The sequence below is a fragment of the Xyrauchen texanus genome, chromosome 17 (genome assembly GCF_025860055.1).
Source record: "Xyrauchen texanus isolate HMW12.3.18 chromosome 17, RBS_HiC_50CHRs, whole genome shotgun sequence".
Lineage (NCBI taxonomy): Eukaryota > Metazoa > Chordata > Actinopteri > Cypriniformes > Catostomidae > Xyrauchen > Xyrauchen texanus.
Window position 1 is genome coordinate 12,279,827 of NC_068292.1, and position 20,934 is coordinate 12,300,760.

General features: G+C 38.4%; 1 protein-coding gene across 1 annotated transcript in view; it reads right to left on the minus strand.

Annotated features, from left to right (window-relative positions):
• The window catches only part of cdkal1 (CDK5 regulatory subunit associated protein 1-like 1), a 508,818-nt gene that overhangs the window by 202,529 nt on the left and 285,355 nt on the right, over positions 1–20,934 (minus strand). Inside the window, exon 9 of the mRNA XM_052147039.1 lies at positions 895–1,061. Within this exon, the coding sequence (XP_052002999.1) occupies positions 895–1,061 (167 nt within the window). The remainder of the gene's footprint in view (positions 1–894; positions 1,062–20,934) is intronic.

Consider the following 20,934-nt stretch of genomic DNA (forward strand, 5'->3'; position numbering starts at 1 on the left):
ATTAAAGACCGGAACACTCAATTGTGAAAGACTGTTTTACAATCTAACCTGTTCATATACCAGAAATCATCAGAGATTGCCAATATTCAGGAAAAGAAAAACTTAGAACTGCCCTATGGTAAACGTGCTCTCCTGCTTTCCGCAAGACAAATAGACGCATCAAAGCAATGAAAGGCAATTAAAAATGGTTTAAAATTGTGTGGAAATAAAATAAGGACAAATAATCAGATGATGGAAATCGAATTAGCACATAAAAATAAATAACAGTCTTCCAGCACGTATACAAGTGCAGCTACATTTCTAATTAGCTTTTAATTGTTTTTCCTTTCATTTAGGTGGAAATAAAAAAATAATCACATTTAATTTGAATGTAACAGAGCATAAACGTAACCTATACATAAGGGGACAAAATTACAACCTCAATTAACCCTCTGCAAATTAAAACTGCAACTACCAGCACTTCTCAGGGCCGTCTGAGGGATTACGGGTGTCCTCTGCATCTGGGCCTCAAAGGGGAACACTGCATTCTGGGTATTATTTTTAAAAGATGGTAATGAGGCCGCAGTGGCAGGTAGATATGTCATGTTTTGGGTCATTTGGACTTGGTGTTAACAGTCCTTAACAATGCTAAAAATCGGTTTCCAGTCAATGTAACTGCTCAAGTTGAGCTGGTGATAATATTCTATTCAATAAATCAAAATAACAACAGTAACAGTTAGGTTAAGTGGGTCCATTTAACATAGCAATTTGAAATGTGTCAGGCTCACCAGTTGTGTCTGAAACATAGTTTTAAGGGCAATGCACCTACTGCCAGGTATTAATAATGACATGCACAATGGGAAGCGTCTATTTTCTTCTTTAAATGTCTTTATTTGACTAATGATGAGAACTTACCTCCAGATGTTCAAGGATATATGGGGGGTTGGTCATGCCCAGCCGGAGCATTGCTCCCTCTGGTATTTCCTTCACCAGTTCCCAGAGCAATGTTGGCAAGTCTGTGCCAATATCTCTGCCATACGCCCCTGTGTCTTCACTAGTAAGCCAGACCTCGCATACACCCTCTGCAATACGAGAAAACCAGTGTTCATTGCGTTTTCTAAAGTGGAACATAATGGATCTATTAAAAAAAGAACTGATGTAAATAAACAGGCAATCACTTGGTCCTGGTTTCCCAGGAATTAACTAAACAATGTCTGTTCAAAATCCCATTGAGCTGCCTACATAGGGAACATTATAATGCCTAACAGGAGTGATCCCAATGTGAAAACTGTTCCAAAAGGTAGGCAGCAAAACCATGCATTTTCAGAGACCCTGTTTTAGACTAAACCTACAACAGCATTGCAAACTGTTTGTATTTTGGAGAAAACACTGGAGAAGGGAGTGACGTAAAATAAAATATTCAATTAAAAAAGTGTCTAAAATGGCACACAAACACGTGATACACAATTTCTCAAATAATTGTTTAAACGGATGTTTTAATGAATCATTAAATACATTATGTAATAATTAAAAATATCCAAACAATACATTAATCGAAATGAATAATCTGGGCCGAAACCGATATATTATACTTTTTAATTAATTTAAATAATCTGAATTTAAAAACTACAAATCAATAAAATGATCACACTTTTATTGAAAGTAACGCACCAAAATTGGGAAAGAAAATATATTATAACACTATTAAATATATTATTCTTTATTCAGTTCTTTAACAATCAAATTTAACACATTGTGTTTTTTAACCAATTATCCAATAAATGTAACATTCTAGAAAACTCTAATGATATGCAAAACAGCAGTCAAGTAATTAATTTAGCAGCTCTAGGCTAGCATCTTGCAAATACAAAACGTTTAAATATGCTACACAGTCATTGTAATGAAAACAACAGGCAGAACACAGAATGGCAGAGGGCCTCTATTCTGTTTATGTAAATGTATTTATACTTTAATATAAAATTATTGTGCAAAACAACAGTGCAAAACAACAGTAATAGAACTAAAACCAAACTCAACTGTAAACGACAGATGTAGCCTCAAGTGAAGTTTTGCAGTGCTAAACATATTTTAATGTAATTACTATACACAGAGAAAATTGGACTGCTTTCTATTTAAGTAAAAGAGTCAGATTTCTCTTCAAGAACAAAAGTTACTCAGCTTCCTGGCATCTCAAGAATATGAAATGCTGCACTGAATAGTCTCTCTCTCTCTCTCTCTCTCTCTATGCTGGTGCTTGGGCAGATAAATACCTGTGTGCAATCCGCGCAAGCAATGTAAAGCGATCTTCGTTCATGTACCAGTATTCAAGAGGATTGTCGCGTTCGCAATATGAGCGTGAAGCGATCGTTTGTGTTCCGCAACTGCTTTCGTGTCCTTGAATAATGTATAACGTGCGAGGGAAAGATGGTGCCCTCCTAGGGAGTTGGTGCCCTACGCAGACTGCGTAGTAGGCGTATTGGTTGCGGAGGGACTGCTTATTAGTTTTATATAGTATTTCCACACTGCTGACATCGCCCTTTGCTTGGCAGCGCCGTGATAATGGCTAGATCGATCGAGAGTGAAACCTGAGCAATGAAATAAGGGCGGGGAGGCATATATATCGGATCATATTTTCAGCCTTATTTCTCATTCGGTCAAAACAAAAAATGGCATTTTCGAAAATTTCGGTGCATAATAATCAAAATAATAATAATAAAAACAGAGAGCTTGACAATTCTCATCTGATCTCTGTCATTAACAAGCCGTTTTCACCCACAGAACTGCTGCTTGCTGGATTTTTATTTTATTTTATTGGCACCATTCGGAGTAAATATTAGAGACTGTTGTGTGTGAAAATCCCAGGAGATCAGAAGTTACAGAAATACTCAAACCAGCCCCCATCTAGCACCAACAATGATGCCACAGTCTAAATCCCTGAGAACAGCATTCTGAGATGATGTTCTTCTCAACACAATTGTACAGAGTGGTTATCTGAGTTACTGTAGACTTCGTCAGTTTGTACCAGTCTGACCATTCTATGTTGATCTCTCTCATCAACAAGGTTTTTCTGTCCACAGAACTGCCCCTCACTGGTTATTTTTGTTCGTTTTTGGCACCATTCGGAGTAAATTCTAGAGACTGTTGTGCGTGAAAATTCCAGAAGATCATCAGTTAAAGAAATTGGCACAAACAATCATCAATATGATTATCAAGTCAATCGTGTGGCAGCAGTGTAGTGTATAAAATCATGCATATAAGTGTCAGTTAAATTTCACATCAACTATCAGAACAGGGAAAATAAATTGATCTCAGTGATTTCAACCGTGGCATGATTGTTGGTGCCAGATGGCTGTTTTGAGTATTTCCGTAAATGCTGATCTCCTGAGATTTTCACACAAAACAGTATCTAGAATTTACTCCGAATGGTGCCAAAAACAAAAAATAGAGTGAGTGGCAGTTTTGCGGACGAAAACACCTTATTGATGAGAGAAGTCAACACAAAATGGCCAGAATGGTTCAAACTGACAAAGACTACAGTAACTCAGATAACCGCCCTGTACAATTGTGGTGAGAAGAATATCATCTCAGAATGCTATTCTGAGATGCGGGTTGGTGCTGTTTTGTCGGCTCAAGGGGGATCTACACAATATTAGACAGGTGGTTTAAATGTTGTGGCTGATCGGTATATATATATATATATATATATATATATATATATATATATATATATATATATATATATATATATATATATATATATATATATATATATATATATATATATGCACATACATACACAGTTGTAATCAAGTTCAATTTACCCACATTAAAAACATACAACCCCAAAAAGTCATATATTTGTGGAACATCCTTTACCCTTAACAAGATCAAAATAACTATTTCAGGTATATGTTCTCAGGCTTCGGACACCTCTCTTTTGGAATTTTTACACATTTATCATGAGCAAAAGCTTCCAGCTCATTGATATTCTTTGGTTTCTGTGCTGCCACTGCTTCCTTGAAATTCCAACAAAGATTTTAAAAGGGATTTTAATAATCGACTGAAAGGGCAATTCAAGGACATTCCACGACCCAACCCAAAACCAGATTTTAGAGAACTGGGATACATCCTTGTGTGTTATTGTCTTGCTGGAAAGTCCTGTGATCACAACACTTCAATTTACACATTGAAGTCATCACATTTTTGCCAAAATGCCCTGATACCTGAAAGAATCCATGGTGTCAGTCACATAGTCAGGATAGCCATTTCCTGGAGCCTCGAAACACCCCCATAATACAACTGACCCACATCCACGCTTGACTATTGTGATGGTGCCGTTCATGTCAAAGACATTGCCTTTCTTAATCCAGACTAATTTTCAGTTTAGAGGCATATGTCCATAAAACCTTCTTCCAGGACTCCAAAGGTCTTTCCAAATTACTTATTGAACATATATATTATATATATATACACTCACCTAAAGGATTATTAGGAACACCATACTAATACTATGTTTGACCCCCTTTCGCCTTCAGCACTGCCTTAATTCTACGTGGCATTGATTCAACAAGGTGCTGAAAGTATTCTTTACACCACCACCACCAGCCTGCACAGTGGTAACAAGGCATGATGGTTACATGTTCTCATTCTGTTTACGCCAAATTCTGACTCTACCATCTGAATGTCTCAACAGAAATCGAGACTCATCAGACCATTTTGGTCAACTGTCCAATTTTGGTGAGCTCTTGCAAATTGTAGCCTCTTTTTCCTATTTGTAGTGGAGATGAGTGGTACCCGGAGGGGTCTTCTGCTGTTGTAGCCCATCCGCCTCAAGGTTGTGCGTGTTGTGGCTTCACAAATGCTTTGCTGCATACCTCGGTTGTAACAAGTGGTTATTTCAGGCAAAGTTGCTCTTCTATCAGCTTGAATCAGTCGGCCCATTCTCCTCTGACCTCTAGCATCAACAAGGCATTTTCACCCACAGGACTGCCGCATACTGGATGTTTTTCCCTTTTCACACCATTCTTTGTAAACCCTAGAAATGGTTGTGCATGAAAATCCCAGTAACTGAGCAGATTGTGAAATACTCAGACCGGCCCGTCTGGCACCAACAACCATGCCACGGTCAAAATGGCTTAAATCACCTTTCTTTCCCATTCTGGCATTCAGTTTGGAGTTCAGGAGATTGTCTTGACCAGGACCACACCCCTAAATGCATTGAAGCAACTGCCATGTGATTGGTTGATTAGATAATTGCATTAATGAGAAATTGAACAGGTGTTCCTAATAATCCTTTAGGTGAGTGTATATATGGTACAATAAGATATGTCTTGTTAAGTCGGATGAAGTTGTCAACCAAAAAAAAAGTTGACATTTACTTCTCAACCCATATAGAAAATGTAAGGAAAATGTGTTGTACATAACAGTAACATTCTGGACTAGCGACTACAAAAGCAACACCTATATTCCATTCTCTATGTATTATTTCTTGATCTCCAAAGTGAGCATGGCCACCAGTGAATGGATAAAGCTCCCCCATTGGATGATATATCTTTCAAGCTTTCTTAAACAAATTGTGAGAGACTTAATAGGGCAGACTTTGACTGGGTATTATCACACGGGTGGAAAGAAATCAACGTTTGGCCCATCATGTCATATCCATGAATCAAACCTGAAAAGCTGTGTTGGATAAGGCTTAACACACAGACACACCATTAGGGACATCAAAGCCGTTATGACACTTGGTCACGGCAAGCCTTTATAATTGAAAGGAAGTCAGCTTTAATTCCAGATCAAGACCATTAGTGACGTCGCTGATGGGTGGCCTTCTGCTTGCAAAATTAATCTACTGCCAGTGAATGGGAAGTGAAGGTTAGTGCTTACGGAACGTCACCTGATCATTATAATGCCATTGTCTTTCACCGTCATTATCTAAAACACTCTGATTGCTAATGGATGATCCAGGCGCTCCATTGAATTGTAGGGACAACTCAATGGAGTGGTAGGAAACTACAGGATTGTAAAGAAATATGTATTTATGTGTCATAGGATTGCTGCAGGGTTTATTCTGAGAGACAGTGATCAGCAGATCAAGTGTTTTATCTCAGATGTAAGATTCCAAAGACATGTACATTAAGTGTGATCTACTGCAATGTTTACTGATACCGCCTATTGATCTGTGGGCCTAGCAATATTTTAAACCTGGAGGGACAACAGTCAGAATTTTAAATTGGCATCATGACTGCTGCCTTTAAACACAGAGCATACTTTTCCTCGGAAGACCGGTCTCTACCTGCTGGCATCTTCGAGGGTCCAGGAACTGAACGGTGAGTGTCCAGTGCAAGTTAGATGCAACAACGGGGATTGGAGCACAGGTCACGAGCCGTTTGAGTGAACCCGGCGCCACATGCGCCTCACACAAATTTTAAATATGATCGTAATCTTGACCAACCATTTGAGATTTCAGTCTTTCCTGATTCAAGTAGATAGGAGCTGCACTGTCATGACACTTGTTTACATAGAAAAATAGCTGCCCAAACTGCCCAAGTGTGTTCCAAAAAAGGCCACCAAGTGGACTGACTTACTTTGAAAATTAGACTTTGTGGAAAGGATCTGAAAATACGTTTGGACCATTCTAATTTGTTTGTTTTCATTCTTGAAATGGTCTATAGAGGGGGTCAGTAATTCACCGACTAAGTATACAGTTGGATACAGCAGTCCAGTGGGGATGCCTACTGCAAACTAACAGCAAAACAGACTCACCGACCACCAATTAATTAATTGCTGGATGTGTGAACACTCCAATAGAAGCTGCATTAGTAGGCAGTAGACAGTAAGTCAGCTCACTAGGCTTTGAAACAGAGAGAGCGAGAGACTCTGGTAGATGGTGAAAGGGTGCTATGACACCATTTTATCTTAAAGCACTTAAACCCCTAGTGGAATCATTACTGGAGGCAGACTGCAAATGGCCATTTCCAACACTTCTGTCTGGTGGTTGATACTTTAATCTTTAATGGGGAGGGGTTGAGCTGAATCACAGGTATCTGGGTGAAACACTGTCAAGCCTGCAGTTCACATTAAAATAAGGTGAGGTGATAATGAGAGAACTGTGTGTTGCCCACCTTCACAGGACACAGTGCAGCATCAATATTCCTAAAGACAAAAATTCAATTACACTCAACATTAAATATCAAATGGAACACATTTTCTTTTTGCTCTGTTTCCTTATTGTAAAATTAACTGCACTATTTCTTGTGGGATTAACATCCCATTCAAAATGTTTTCTCAATATGAATAATAACATCGAATAACATTAGTTATATACTGTGTATGTGTGTATACACTCACCTAAAGGATTATTAGGAACACCTGTTCAATTTCTCATTAATGCAATTATCTAATCATCCAATCACATGGCAGTTGCTTCAACGCATTTATGGGTTTTGGTTCTGGTCAAGACAATCTCCTGAACTCCAAACTGAATGTCAGAATGGGAAAGAAAGGTGATTTAAGCAATTCTGAGCATGGCATGGTTGTTGGTGCCAGACGGGCCGGTCTGAGTATTTCACAATCTGCTCAGTTACTGGGATTTTCACGCACAACCATTTCTAGGGTTTACAAAGAACGGTGTGAAATGGGAAAAACATCCAGTATGCGGCAGTCCTGTTGGCGAAAATGCCTTGTTGATGCTAGAGGTCAGAGGAGAATGGGCCGACTGATTCAAGCTGATAGAAGAGCAATTTTGCCTGAAATAACCACTCGTTACAACCGAGGTATGCAGCAAAGCATTTGTGAAGCCACAACACGCACAACCTTGAGGCGGATGGGCTAAAACAGCAGAAGACCCCACCGGGTACCACTCATCTCCACTACAAATAGGAAAAAGAGGCTACAATTTGCAAGTGCTCACCAAAATTGGACAGTTGAAGACTGGAAAAATGTTGCCTGGTCTGATGAGTCTCGATTTCTGTTGAGACATTCAGATGGTAGAGTCAGAATTTGGCGTAAACAGAATGACAACATGGATCCATCGTGCCTTGTTACCACTGTGCAGGCTGGTGGTGGTGGTGTAATGGTGTGGGGAATGTTTTCTTGGCACACTTTAGGCCCCTTAGTGCCAATTGGGCATCGTTTAAATGCCACGGCCTACCTGAGCTTTGTTTCTGACCATGTCCATCCCTTTATGGCCACCATGTACCCATCCTCTGATGGCTACTTCCAGCAGGATAATGCACCATGTCACAAAGCTCGAATCATTTCAAATTGGTTTCTTGAACATGACAATGAGTTCACTGTACTAAAATGGCCCCCACAGTCACCAGATCTCAACCCAATAGAGCATTTTTGGGATGTGGTGGAACGGGAGCTTCGTGCCCTAGATCTCCATCAACTGCAAGATGCTATCCTATCAATATGGGCCAAAATTTCAAGAATGCTTTCAGCACCTTGTTGAATCAATGCCACGTAGAATTAAGGCAGTTCTGAAGGCGAAAGGAGGTCAAACACAGTATTAGTATGGTGTTCCTAATAATCCTTTAGGTGAGTATAATATATATATATATATATATATATATATATATATATATATATATATATATATATATATATATATATATGACAGAGGTTCATAATCAACCAAAATTAATAATGACAAATACATTTTGCAATTCTGTTTGGTGCTACTAAAGATTCTTGAATTACACACTTCACCTTTAAGCAATTGCATCCAAGTCAAGAGAAGCACTAGGTACTACATGCTACTATGCTGAGAGCAAGACTTTAATCTGTTTTATTTCACGGGGTGCTCACCTATACAAGCAAGGGTCATTATGTTGGTTCCAATGAATGCTACATGTTTCACACAAAAAAAAAATACCACTATCATCAATCACGGCCATTGACGACAGCTTCATTCGGGCCGAGTCACAGAACCACGGGACATGCAATCATGTAGCCCACAAAACGGAGTCAATTAACCCAGTTGACACAGCAGGGTGGCTGTCATTAAGCGTGCATGGAAAACAGGATGCAGCTACATGGTCCTTGTGCGTTTCCATTACCTGAACCCTCGTTAATATGCCCCAGTGTTGTTCTGCCACAGCAGTGTGCTCTTTCCAGCCCAGGCCCTGTGTCATGGATTGATGTCATCCACGAATGGGGCTATTTCTTTTTCCAGCAAAAGAGAAACAGTGGAGAGAGACTAGAAAGCGGGGCGAGACATGGAAACAGGGGTGGTGCGGAAAGAGTGTCCCTCTTTGGGGTGGGAGTTGTGGACACCAGCAGTGTGAATGTGTCAGGAAACAGCTGGATCTAGATTTCAGCTGCAACGGCACAGGTTATAGTCTAGTTTTTCCTGCACGGATATGCATTAGTCTATCCTCGTTGAGCAGGTTCTGTTCAATATAATCCCAGCACCACAGGAAACCCAGGGTCAGAGAGTTTGTGTATGACAGACTGTGTCAAAACCTGATGATAGCAGGGATGCATGCCACCATGGTGTGACCTTATTACAGATGTACAAAACAACATATTTCAAAAATCGACTAGTTGGTGGGTTGCTTGAATGACAAACTGACCTTGGCAAAGCACTGTTTAATTAGGAGGTTTTAAGATACACGTAAAACAAATCAAATTAATTTATTTGGGGGGAAATGACATTGGATATCTTGTGGACAAAAAATAGCTGGACGTAGAACAAGAAAGAGAAAGGCAGGGGCCTCAAGACAATAGTCGGCCGGTTGCCTTATCGACTAGATCAGTGACCAGAGTTGCATAAAAAACAGAAAGCATCTTATTGCGAGAAAGCTGGTTATTTTGAGAAAACAGCGTTCTCTTTACTGTCATATACATACGACTCGTTTAATAAGCAGCTTTCTCCACAGCAATGTCATTTTCCCCACAACGCTTGGGTAAATAACATTCATGGCATCCAAGGAAGTTGTTGTGCATGAAAATCCCAGGAGATCAGCAGTTACAGAAATAATCAAACCAGCCCATCTGGAACCAACAATCATCCATGTGATTATCTAATCAGCCAATCATGTGGCAGCAGTGCATAAAACCATTCAGATATGGGACAGGAGCTTCAGTTAATGTGCTCATTAAAAAATTTTCCCCATTCTGATGGTTGATCTCAGTGATTTGGACCGTGGCATGATTGTTGGTAATTGATAAGCTGCTGAGTATTTCTGTAACTGATGATCTCCTGGGATTTTCAAGCACAACAGTCTCTAGAATTTACTCAGAATGGTGCCAAAAAACTAAACAAAAAAAAAATGTGGACGGAAATGCCTTGCTGATGAGAGAGGTCAACAAAAAATTTTCAGTTTAGTTCAAACTGACAAAGTCTACGGTAACTCAGATAACATCTCTGTACAATTGTGGTGAGAAGGATGTAATCTCAGAATGCTATTCTGAGATTCAGGTTGGTGCCGTTTTGGTGGCACGAGGGGGAACTACACAATATAAGGTTGTTTTAATGCTGTGGCTGACCATTGTATATGTGGACATTAAAGACATTCAATATTTTACATTTGTGTGAATAAATGGGTAGGCTTTAGTATATAGTATATGTGATTCTCACGCTATACTCCCAGAAATGTCAAACTCTTTCTGCTTTGTTGACATGTTGTTGGGCTCCATCCTGTGACGTTTGTTATCCCGGTCTGTTCCACGCACGTATACTCTTCAAATGCCCATCAGAACACCGCTTATGTGTTTACATGGCCACATTAAGACATGTTCACTGAGAGAAACCTAGGTGTATTAAACTGCTTTCTCTTAATCCCTTAAATGGCAAAAGGAAATAAGAGTTCTTGTTTACATTACATTTTAAAACACTGCTTTCTGCTAAAACTCTGAAATAAACCGTTTTCTTAAGTGCAAGCAAACGTTTTCAGTGTGTTCCCAATCCTGGTCATGGAGTACCACCAACACTACACATTTTGAAAGACTCTCTAATGAAACACCTGATTCAACACATCTTTGTTAGAAGAGACTTCACAACCTTGGGTGTGTCAAAGAAGGGAGCCTACATATTACAGTTTACGTTGATTTAGAGAATGCTTTCTCTGCGCATTCTCTTGAGTGTGCAAGGGAGACACGGCATCGAAAATGTGTAACGTTAAGGGTAGTAAAGGATAAGGATTTGGAAACATTGGAGGGGGGAAAAAACACTAATCTCAGGATGAACTGTACTTGGTCTTGCAGGCACTGGTGTATGAATAATTAATATCCTATAATGCATTAAAAGCTATGTTGTGCAAACACAGTAAAGTGCCTACTCTGGTCTGGAAAGCAGGGCCACAGTGGAGCTCCAGGCCAGCAGTGAGAGAGAATCTGATCCCTATAGGCCGGACACATTTCATTCTCACCATCATAACGGAGTGTTTTCCAGGTTTTTTGCTATCTAGCATTAGGAATGTTCATCTTATCCACAATCTCACCAGTTTGGGGCTGTTCACAGTCGATATTTTTTGATTTGAGGTCTCATGTGCCTACTACTGTGAACATATCTCAAACTGTGTTGCTTGTAGGAGATGTGTTATTACATTTCAAATCAACCTGGCTTATGATTTTCACCTGGCAGATGATAATATGTTTGAAAAAAATCTCATAGACTTACATTCAGGGACCAAAAATATCATATAGAGACTTTCAGCAGAAGTGAGGGCAAGTAAGAAACCACCTAGCAAATCTTAGCAGCCACATACTGTCCTAACAACCACCCAGAACACATTATGGACAAAACAACGTGCAAAATAACGCCAGAAACTAACACTAAAAGAGAAATCTGAGCCATATATAGGGATCAGAAAATTTAAAACATGAGGGTGGGCTCTTTTGGCACAAGACAGATAGTAACCACCTACCAGCCACCCACATGCCCCAAGCAATAGAAAAAAATCTAGTTCAAAAAGTAAAAATCTTGATTCTTTTGTATTGCCAAAGATGATTTGGGTAGGAAAATCTGGAAATTCCAGTAACTAATAATTACAATCTGTCCGATAACCAAAAATTTGCCGATCCTATACATTAAAAAATTATAATAAATACATAAATAAATACAAATAAAAAAGTAAAATAATCCAATATTGAATAAATAAATAAAATTGTCCGATAACCAGTATTTGACCAACAATGTTATTTTATATATATATAGATTAAGATTAAAATTCAACTTTATTGTCATTGTGCGGAGTACAGGTACAGAGCCAATGAAATGCAGTTGTTTCGCATATCCCAACTAAGCTGCGGTCAGAGCGCAGGGTCAGCCATGAAACAGCGCCCCTGGAGCAGATAGGGTCAAGGGCCTTGCTCAAGGGCCCAAGGGTGGTCGGTCAGTAACCCAGAGCCTTAACCGCTGAGCCACCTCTGGCCCCCAGTATATGTATATGGATTCTCATCAGTATATATCTATATATGCACACATACTATATATATATATTGTACATCCCTATATATAATTTAAATATAAAACTCAATAATCAATATCCTATATATTGTCCATCTCAACTTCCTCACCTTGGAGGATGAGGAAAAAGGAAAATAGGATGGAAAAAAATTAAGAAATAATAGAAGCAGAACATGATGCAGGGCAAACTCAAACCCGAGTCCCGGCAAGAGCACCATGGCTCATATATGTCGCAAGCATCTGCACTACTACTGCATCATACTTGCAGTGTGTGTATGGTTCTCTCCACCTCCATCTGTGTAGAGGTCTTAGCCCATCAAACCCCCTCCTCAAGTCATGATTGGCATGCTATGAAAAGGAAAGAGACAGTTTTTGGGAAACACTTTTTGTCGAGAAAAAGGGCATTAACGCAAAAATATTGTGTCACGAGACAGAATTTACCCCAATCGTTAGCCTGTCTTAATCATGACGACAAGGTGTACATCCTTAAAAGACAATTTATTGTATGTGAAGCATTACTCAAACCGTTATGGATTGTCTTACCGGCAGACGTGCACAGATCTGATGCTGCAAACACATCTGCGTCATGACACTTCCAAAGTGCCAACACAAATATCTCGTATTATGCACCTATCATCGCCAAGTGCACGGAGAATAAATGAATGGCCACTCTTGGATGGTAGCCATCCGTTTATTTATTAAAGTTTCTTTTCCACATCATTCAAAATCTTCTACAATTTTTTCAAGACTATAAACAATCAAAATTAATTTGAGATGATAATCAAGTTCAGTTGGTCATTAAAAGTTGCCGGACAAATATGCGGGACGTAATGCAGTTGTGATGGTGATGCTTTAGATGAGAAGATTGCTCAAAATAGCCTATTGAATATCAGGGTTGACATATCAGTTGACATATGTCAACGCTGATATTACACACTGCATACATTTTTCTTTAATAGCTGTGCAGAGGGCATGTACACATCGATGGAAGATCCTTAAACTAAGACTGAAAGTTTCCCCCACTACTTGGTGCAGGTTGCCAGCTTGATCAGGATGACGATTCGCTTTCGGGTGGGAACTGGTTGTAAACCTGTGATATGCGCAACATCAGGACCAATGTTACAGTCCTATCTGCAAATGGGCAACCGCTCCATTTAGACTGCAATTCCTCCTCTGCTGAATGCATTGTGCAAATGCAAACTGACCGCTAGAATGACAAGGATGTGCAAAGCTGTCATTGCTGCAGGTGGAGGATTTTTTTGATGAGAAAACTGTAGTTTAAGAAGGTCTGAATTTTTTTTCAAATTATAATAGTAATTTTTCATGTTATTAATGTCCTGACTGTACATTGTGATCACTTGAATACAACTTTGAAAAAAGAACACATTTCTTTCCATATGAGCGAAATCTGTACATTATTCCAAACTTTGGAAGCCAGCGTGTATGTACAGTGTATATGTATGTATGTATATATATATATAGAGAGAGAGAGAGAGAGAGAGAGAGAGAGAGAGAGAGAGAGAGAGAGAGAGAGAGAGAGAGAGAGAGAGAATTCCAACACAAGCATTCCACATTGTACTTAATGAGGTACTGATAAGCAGATCACCATAACCAAATCTTATTCAACAAGGAAAAGTATAAAAAAAAACAACTGCAGTGGTCAACACCATTGTCTTGCAATATTGGCAAAAATGGTGCTAGTAGTACCTCAAAATTAATTTAAATAAAAAATTTAAATAAACTATTTACCATGTAAAAAGAGATGTTTTCAGTTAGGAAAAAAAGGGTTCAATTCTAGCTTTCAAGAAGAGGGATACAGTGACCATCAGTTTGCTTCAAGCGACTCAACACTGACCGAGATGACCGCCAACTCATTTGAATGTTACTCAACTATAGGATGACAAAGTGACCTGCAAAAAGAATGGCAAACGACAGCTGGGGTGAAGTGCACAGCAAGGACGGTTCGAAACATGCCCCTAGGCGCAGGGCTGAAGTCGTGCAAAGTTAGAAAAAAGCCTGTCATCAATGAGAAGCAAAGAAGAACCAAGCGGAGGTTTGCAAAAGACATTAAGGATTGGACTGTAGAGGATTGGAGTCAAGTCATCTTCTCCGACGAGTCCAATTTTAAGCTTTGACAAACACCTGGTCATCTATTGGTTAGAAGGAGACCTGGAGAGGCCTACAAGCTACAGTGTCTTGCACCCATTGTGAAATTTGGTGGAGGATCGGTGATGATCTGGGGGTGCTTCAGCAAGGCTGGAATCAGGCAGATTCGTCTTTGTGAAGGACGCATGAATCAAGCCACATACAAGGTTATCCTGGAAGAAAACCTTCTTCCTTCTGATCTGATAGTGTTCCCCAACTCTGAGGATTGGTTTTTCAAGTAGGACAATGCTCCATGCCACACTGCTAGGTCCATCAAGGTATGATGATGGAGGACAACCAGATCAAGACCCTGTCATGGCCAGCCTAATCTCCAGACCTGAACCCCAATGAAAACCTCTGGAATGTGATCAAGAGGAAGATGGATGTCCACAAGTCATCATACAAAGCCGAGATGCTTGAATTCTTATGGCAGGAGTGGCATAACGTCAGCCAACAGCAATGTGAAAGACTGGTAGAGAGCATGCCAAGACACCTGATAGCTTTGTTATTGAAAGAAAATATTAATTTCTGAACTCATCCTAAATTAAAACATTAGTATTGAGTTGTTTAAAAGTTTATATGACATTGTTTTATTTGCATTATTCCAGGTCTGAAAACACTGCATATTGTGTTATTTTGACCAGTTGTCATTTTCTGAAAATAAATGCTCTAAATTACAATATTTTTATTTGAAATTTGGGCGAAATGTTGACAGTAGTTTATAGAATTAAAAAAAAAAAAAAAACATACCTATACAAATTAAATCCAGAGAAACGGATTATAACAGTGGTCTCTTAATTTGTTTCTAGAGCTATATGTATGCATGTATATATATATATATATATATATATATATATATATATATATATAGTATATGTATATGTATATGTGTATAGTCTAAAGGTCAATATGCATGACATTTATTAATAGATATTGCTGTATATAAATCATAGGAGAGTGGGAGGTAACACCTTCAAACAACTACAACTGTGCAAATGACAATTACCATCTCCAAAGACAAAGCAGCTTTTTGGTAAAGATATTACCCACAACAGGGCAAACAAGACAACAGAAGAATGGATATGACTGTAATAACTTTGATCTCCACTGGTGTATCTCAAAGCCGTTCCAGCTCACATCTCCCATGAGCTGAACTACCTGTCACAACAGACCTCTCCATCGCCACTATGAATACAAACTGCTGGGTGACACGTTTCCATTTACTCAGTTACAAGCCAATTAGCAAGCAAAGAAACACACAGTGCCTGTGCAATTTGAATAAAGATTAACTCTGGTAATTAACACTGAATAAAAAAAAAAAGTATGAAAATGAACGTGATGCGGCTGTGCATCTACAAATGTCTTAGCATGTCCTTCAGCGTGTTTATGCACGTATATACATTTTACTCTTAGATGAAATATCTCATTAGCCATTGTTGTTGTGTTTAAAAGAGTAGCTAAACTAAATTAATAATCAACAATATATGATGGGAATTCAAATATTCTCTTTTAGTTTCGCTATATCAGTATACATATATACATATATATATATATACACTGATATAGTATATATTATGAGCAAAATCAAAAGTAAGAGTCACTTTCTGGTGTGGCCACCAAGTGCATTAAGTACTGCTGTGCATCTCCTCCTAATGGACTGCACCAGATTTGCCAGTTCTTGCTGTGAGATGTAACCCCACTCTTCCACCAAGGTACTTACAAGTTCCCGGACATTTCTGGGGGGAATGGCCCCTGCGTTCACCCTCCGATCCAACAGGTCCCAGACGTGCTCAATGGGATTGAGATCTGGGCTCTTCACTGGCCATGGCAGAACACTGACATTCCTGTCTTGCAGGAAATCATGCACAGAACGAGCAGTATGGCTGGTGGCATTGTCATGCTGGTGGGTCATGTCAGGATGAGCCTGCAGGAAGGGTACCACATGAGGGAGGAGGATGTCTTCCCTGTAACACACAGCGTTGAGATTGCCTGCAATGACAAGCTCAGTCCGATGATGCTGTGAAACACAGCCCCAAACCAGCACAGACCAACCACCTCCAAATTGATCCCGCTCCAGAGTACAGGCCACAGTGTAAAGCTCATTCCTTCAAAGATAAATGCAAGTCTGACCATCACCTCATGTGAGACAAAACCACAACTAGTCACTGAAGAGCACTTTTTGCCAGTCCTGTCTGGTCCAGCGAAGGTGGGTTTGAACCCATAGGCGACGTTGTTGCCAGTGATGTCTGGTAAGGACATTTACACACTGTACATAGTTAAGCAATATCACACAAGCAAGAGTGCAATATGGCCCTACATCAGCACTGCTGTGATTTGGCTGCAGACTGAGTGACCTAGGTTGACACAGTAGTGCTGATTTAGTGTTTTTGCCAATAAAAGGCTTTAAAACTTATGAAACGCTTTTCATTGTTTTCCAGTATACCACGTGTACTGAGAACTGGACACATTGATGAACTCAATGCAAAACATATTGCTGCCAACTGTAAGATTGTTCAATTACATGCAAATAAACCAGTTTTTAAACCACTGTTTGTATTGTCTAATCAATCAATCTGTCACAAAAATGCATTTCTGAATTTCAATATGTATTATATATTTATAATTGACCCAACTTAACATATTTAAAAAGAAATTTAATTATTATGCATTATTTATATGAATTATCATTATTTGCCTTTCTCAGCAAATAATAATGCAAGCTATTAATTGTGGTTAATTATATTTATGTAAGTCATGTCATGTAATTAATTAAATTAAAAGAAAATATAACAATGAAAAGTGCATTCTTCAAAATTATTTATTTTGGGTTCCATGGAGGAAAGAAGGCCATAAGAGAAAATGATGAAAATTAAAAATTTTAGGTGAACTATGTGTAGAAATGAAGACAATCGAATATAATAAAAAAATAAAAATAATAAATTATATAAATATATATTTTAGTGCTGTTGAAGTTAATGCAAAATTTGTTTGACAGCACAATTTGTTTTTTAACCCTCTGGGGTCTGAGGGTATTTTGGGCCCTGAAGAAGTTTTGACATTTGTGCTTTTTTTCAGTTGCTAAAAAACATTAATGGCTAAAGTCTGATTACACTGTATTCAGCACAAACTGGACTACAATAATATGTGAGCAACATGTGTGTACATGTTTGTATTTTTGAGAAAATAACCTTTATGCATGGTTTTTGGAAAAAAAAATATATATATATATGTTGTTGAAATAAGGCCATATAACACATACTAAATATTTGTCCACAAGACTTTTGAGAACTGGATCTTGTAGCCTAGAGTGTGTTACAAAATGATGTGAAAACCATCCGGATTACTCATTCATACAAAACAATATAGTAATTTAACTTTTGTAAGACACTTTTAATGTTAGAAAGTTCATATGCGAGGAGGCATGAACTATCATTGATTGTAATTTACACCTGAGGAGACAAAGACCCCTCCCCTGGGCCAATCAAAGAGGAATGTGACAGAAAGAGAATGAATGTGAGAAGACTTAATGATGAAGTTAAAAGAAGAAATCTGACTATATATTTTCTTTACATAAAGACTTTACTTAAACTACCGTTTAAAAGAAGTCTCTTCTGCTCACCAAGACAGCATTTATTTGATCCAAAATACAGTAAAAACAGTGATATTTTGAGCTCTTTTTACAATTTAAAAGAACAGTTTTCTATTTGAATATATTGTAAAATGCAATTTGAGATCAAAACTGAATTTTCAGTGTCACACGATTCTTCAGAAATCATAATAATATGCTGATTTTCTAATATGGGCATATTTACATCACATTTGACACATTTACACCCGAACACATATTTGCAAGCACAAGCTTCGTTGATGATGAGGCAGAATTAACACTAGTTAAAATATAATCTAAACATTCATATAATTTTTATATCATATTAAATATCATATTTATATCATACAGCATACAATTTATATTATATACAGAACTTAGTTCATTAGCCTAACTATGAGCTGTAATATATTGTTGCATTACTGAACTCTAGAGTTCCATTGATATGCGGTAACAAGTGTGCCTTTATCAGTTACTTTATAATGGTCTTAAATATGAAACATACAATCAAAATCCTTAAAGTCGGGTATGCAAGTGTGACCCTCTGAGGACACAATCCATGGCATCGTACACAAACCCAACCGAGCTCGCTTACAAAATGTGTTTCCTCAGAAACAGCGATGACAGGCCTCAGAAATTAGCTCTAAGCTGTCATTTCATCCCTGACCTTTAGCACAACACTTCCTTAACGTGAATAAAGGCCTGCCCTATTCAGCTCTCAGACAGGCTTTTTCTTTCACCCTGTGACACTGAATGCCTGCCAAACATCCTCTGCCACTGATTCATTTGCAAAACAGTAGTGAGAAAATTAGAAGGTCTAACAAAACATATTTCTTGTCATTTTACAAACAATTAAGGAGAATATTTACTCCAACTCAATGGGTGTCATTCTCTGACTGTGTGTAAATATAGAGCAAGTCAAACCAGTAAACATTTTCATGCATATTTAATTATTCATTAATACGTTTCCAGTTGCAATTTTTTCTTAACTTCATATATATTTCAGAACAAAGTAAAAAATATATACACAAAAACAATCAAATGAGTTTGTGGTGTCCTATTATGAAATAATATTATAATAATTCAAACAACTCCTTGATCCTACAGTAAAGTCTCACTCATTTGATTGAGAAACAAGAATGATCTGGAAATCTGCAGTAAAATTCTGCCACTCACGTATAGTCTAGGCTTATATAAAAGTTGTTCATGCATTTCAACTGGTTAAGAAACATGCATACTTCACTGCATGATAACCTTTCCTGTGCACATATGAACAATTAAAGCAATTATTAGTGAATCAGATCATCATTACTAGTGATCTGTATGATCATTAGTGTTGTTTTATTAAAGAAATAGCAGCACAAATTCTTCAGTTTCTGGCCATTGGTTCTCCCTGCTGTGATTGAAGGCATAAATGACAGGGTCAGTGTTGTTGTGTGTGTCACTGAGTCACATCACGGAACTCTGGGACATTTAATTCCCTTCATTTCCTCTGTAATTTGCTTTCGCACAGTTGCGCAGGAAATTGAATAGTAAATCACTCTTGCAATAGCCCGCATTTCATTTGTCACCCCTATCTAAAGCAAAGTGGGAGAGCATTTGACATTTAACAAAATACAACACTGAAAGTAGTTTGTACAAAACAACAGCCTCAAAATGGCAAAAGGCTGGACAGAACGCACGAGCGAGAGATGTGTTCAGTTGAATTGCCAATTTCGCCTAAGAGTTTTGAGGCTTTTAATTAATGTGTGTTTTATCTGAGGTTGACAATACGCTAGTGCACTCCTAAAAGTTTTTTTTTTTTTTTATGTAGTTTTTATCTGTAATAATAAAATAAAAAAATAAATAACTGAAATGGCAAATATGTCAACATATATGTCAAACCACTTCATGGAATATCAAAAAAAGCATAAAACTGATATATTTATGACCCTTAGAAAAATCTAATATTTGAATCAAACATTTGCACAGGATTTGATCACAATCTGAAGTAAACAAATGGCTGAAAATGTCCCCCTCTCTCCTCCATCCTCCGAGTCTACGATCCTATCATAAAAAGACAAGGCAGTAGATATGTCAAGAAGCCTTCAAGGTGATTTGCGTACTTCCTGGTGGTGTCTGTATACGTAACTCCAGCTCAACATCAAGGCATACAGGACCAGGCTTGGATGCCACCTTAAGTACTTATGTATATTATTGTTATCTGAGGTTCAGTGCCTGCCTTTTTCCCCCCTCAAAAAAGGTGAGAAGTAAAAAGAAGTGAGGAAGAGTACAGAGGTAAGGTGAACAAGAAATGTGTTAGAGAGATAATGATAACCAGTCTTCTTGCCTCAGTTACTGCATGCAAAGCATTGTGGAAAGTTGGCTTCCCTCCCCCTATGACAACAAGGGGGGAGGGCAGAGGGATAGATTGGGTGGTAAATTAGTTTTAGCCTGGAGTATTCAGTACCTAGAGCAAGAGTTTTACGTGGAAAGCAGCAAATAGGATGAAGACACAAAGCAGCAGCTGCAGAGTGCTGGGCTAAACAATGGGCTTATTAGTGTGATTTAAAATGGAGTAGAGATGCCCCACCTCCACAAAACGTTTTTCAGGCTAGTGGATGAAACAGGGGTTCAGTAAAGGAGGGGGGTAGACCTTGTCAACACATTTGTGAGATGTGGAAACCAGTGCTGGAGTTATTTTTACAACTGCAAAGGTAAAGAAACACCACTTGCATCAGCTGTTGCATTGAAGTATTTCAATATTATAGGATTATTCCAGGTTCAATTCAAGTTAAGCACTATCGACAGT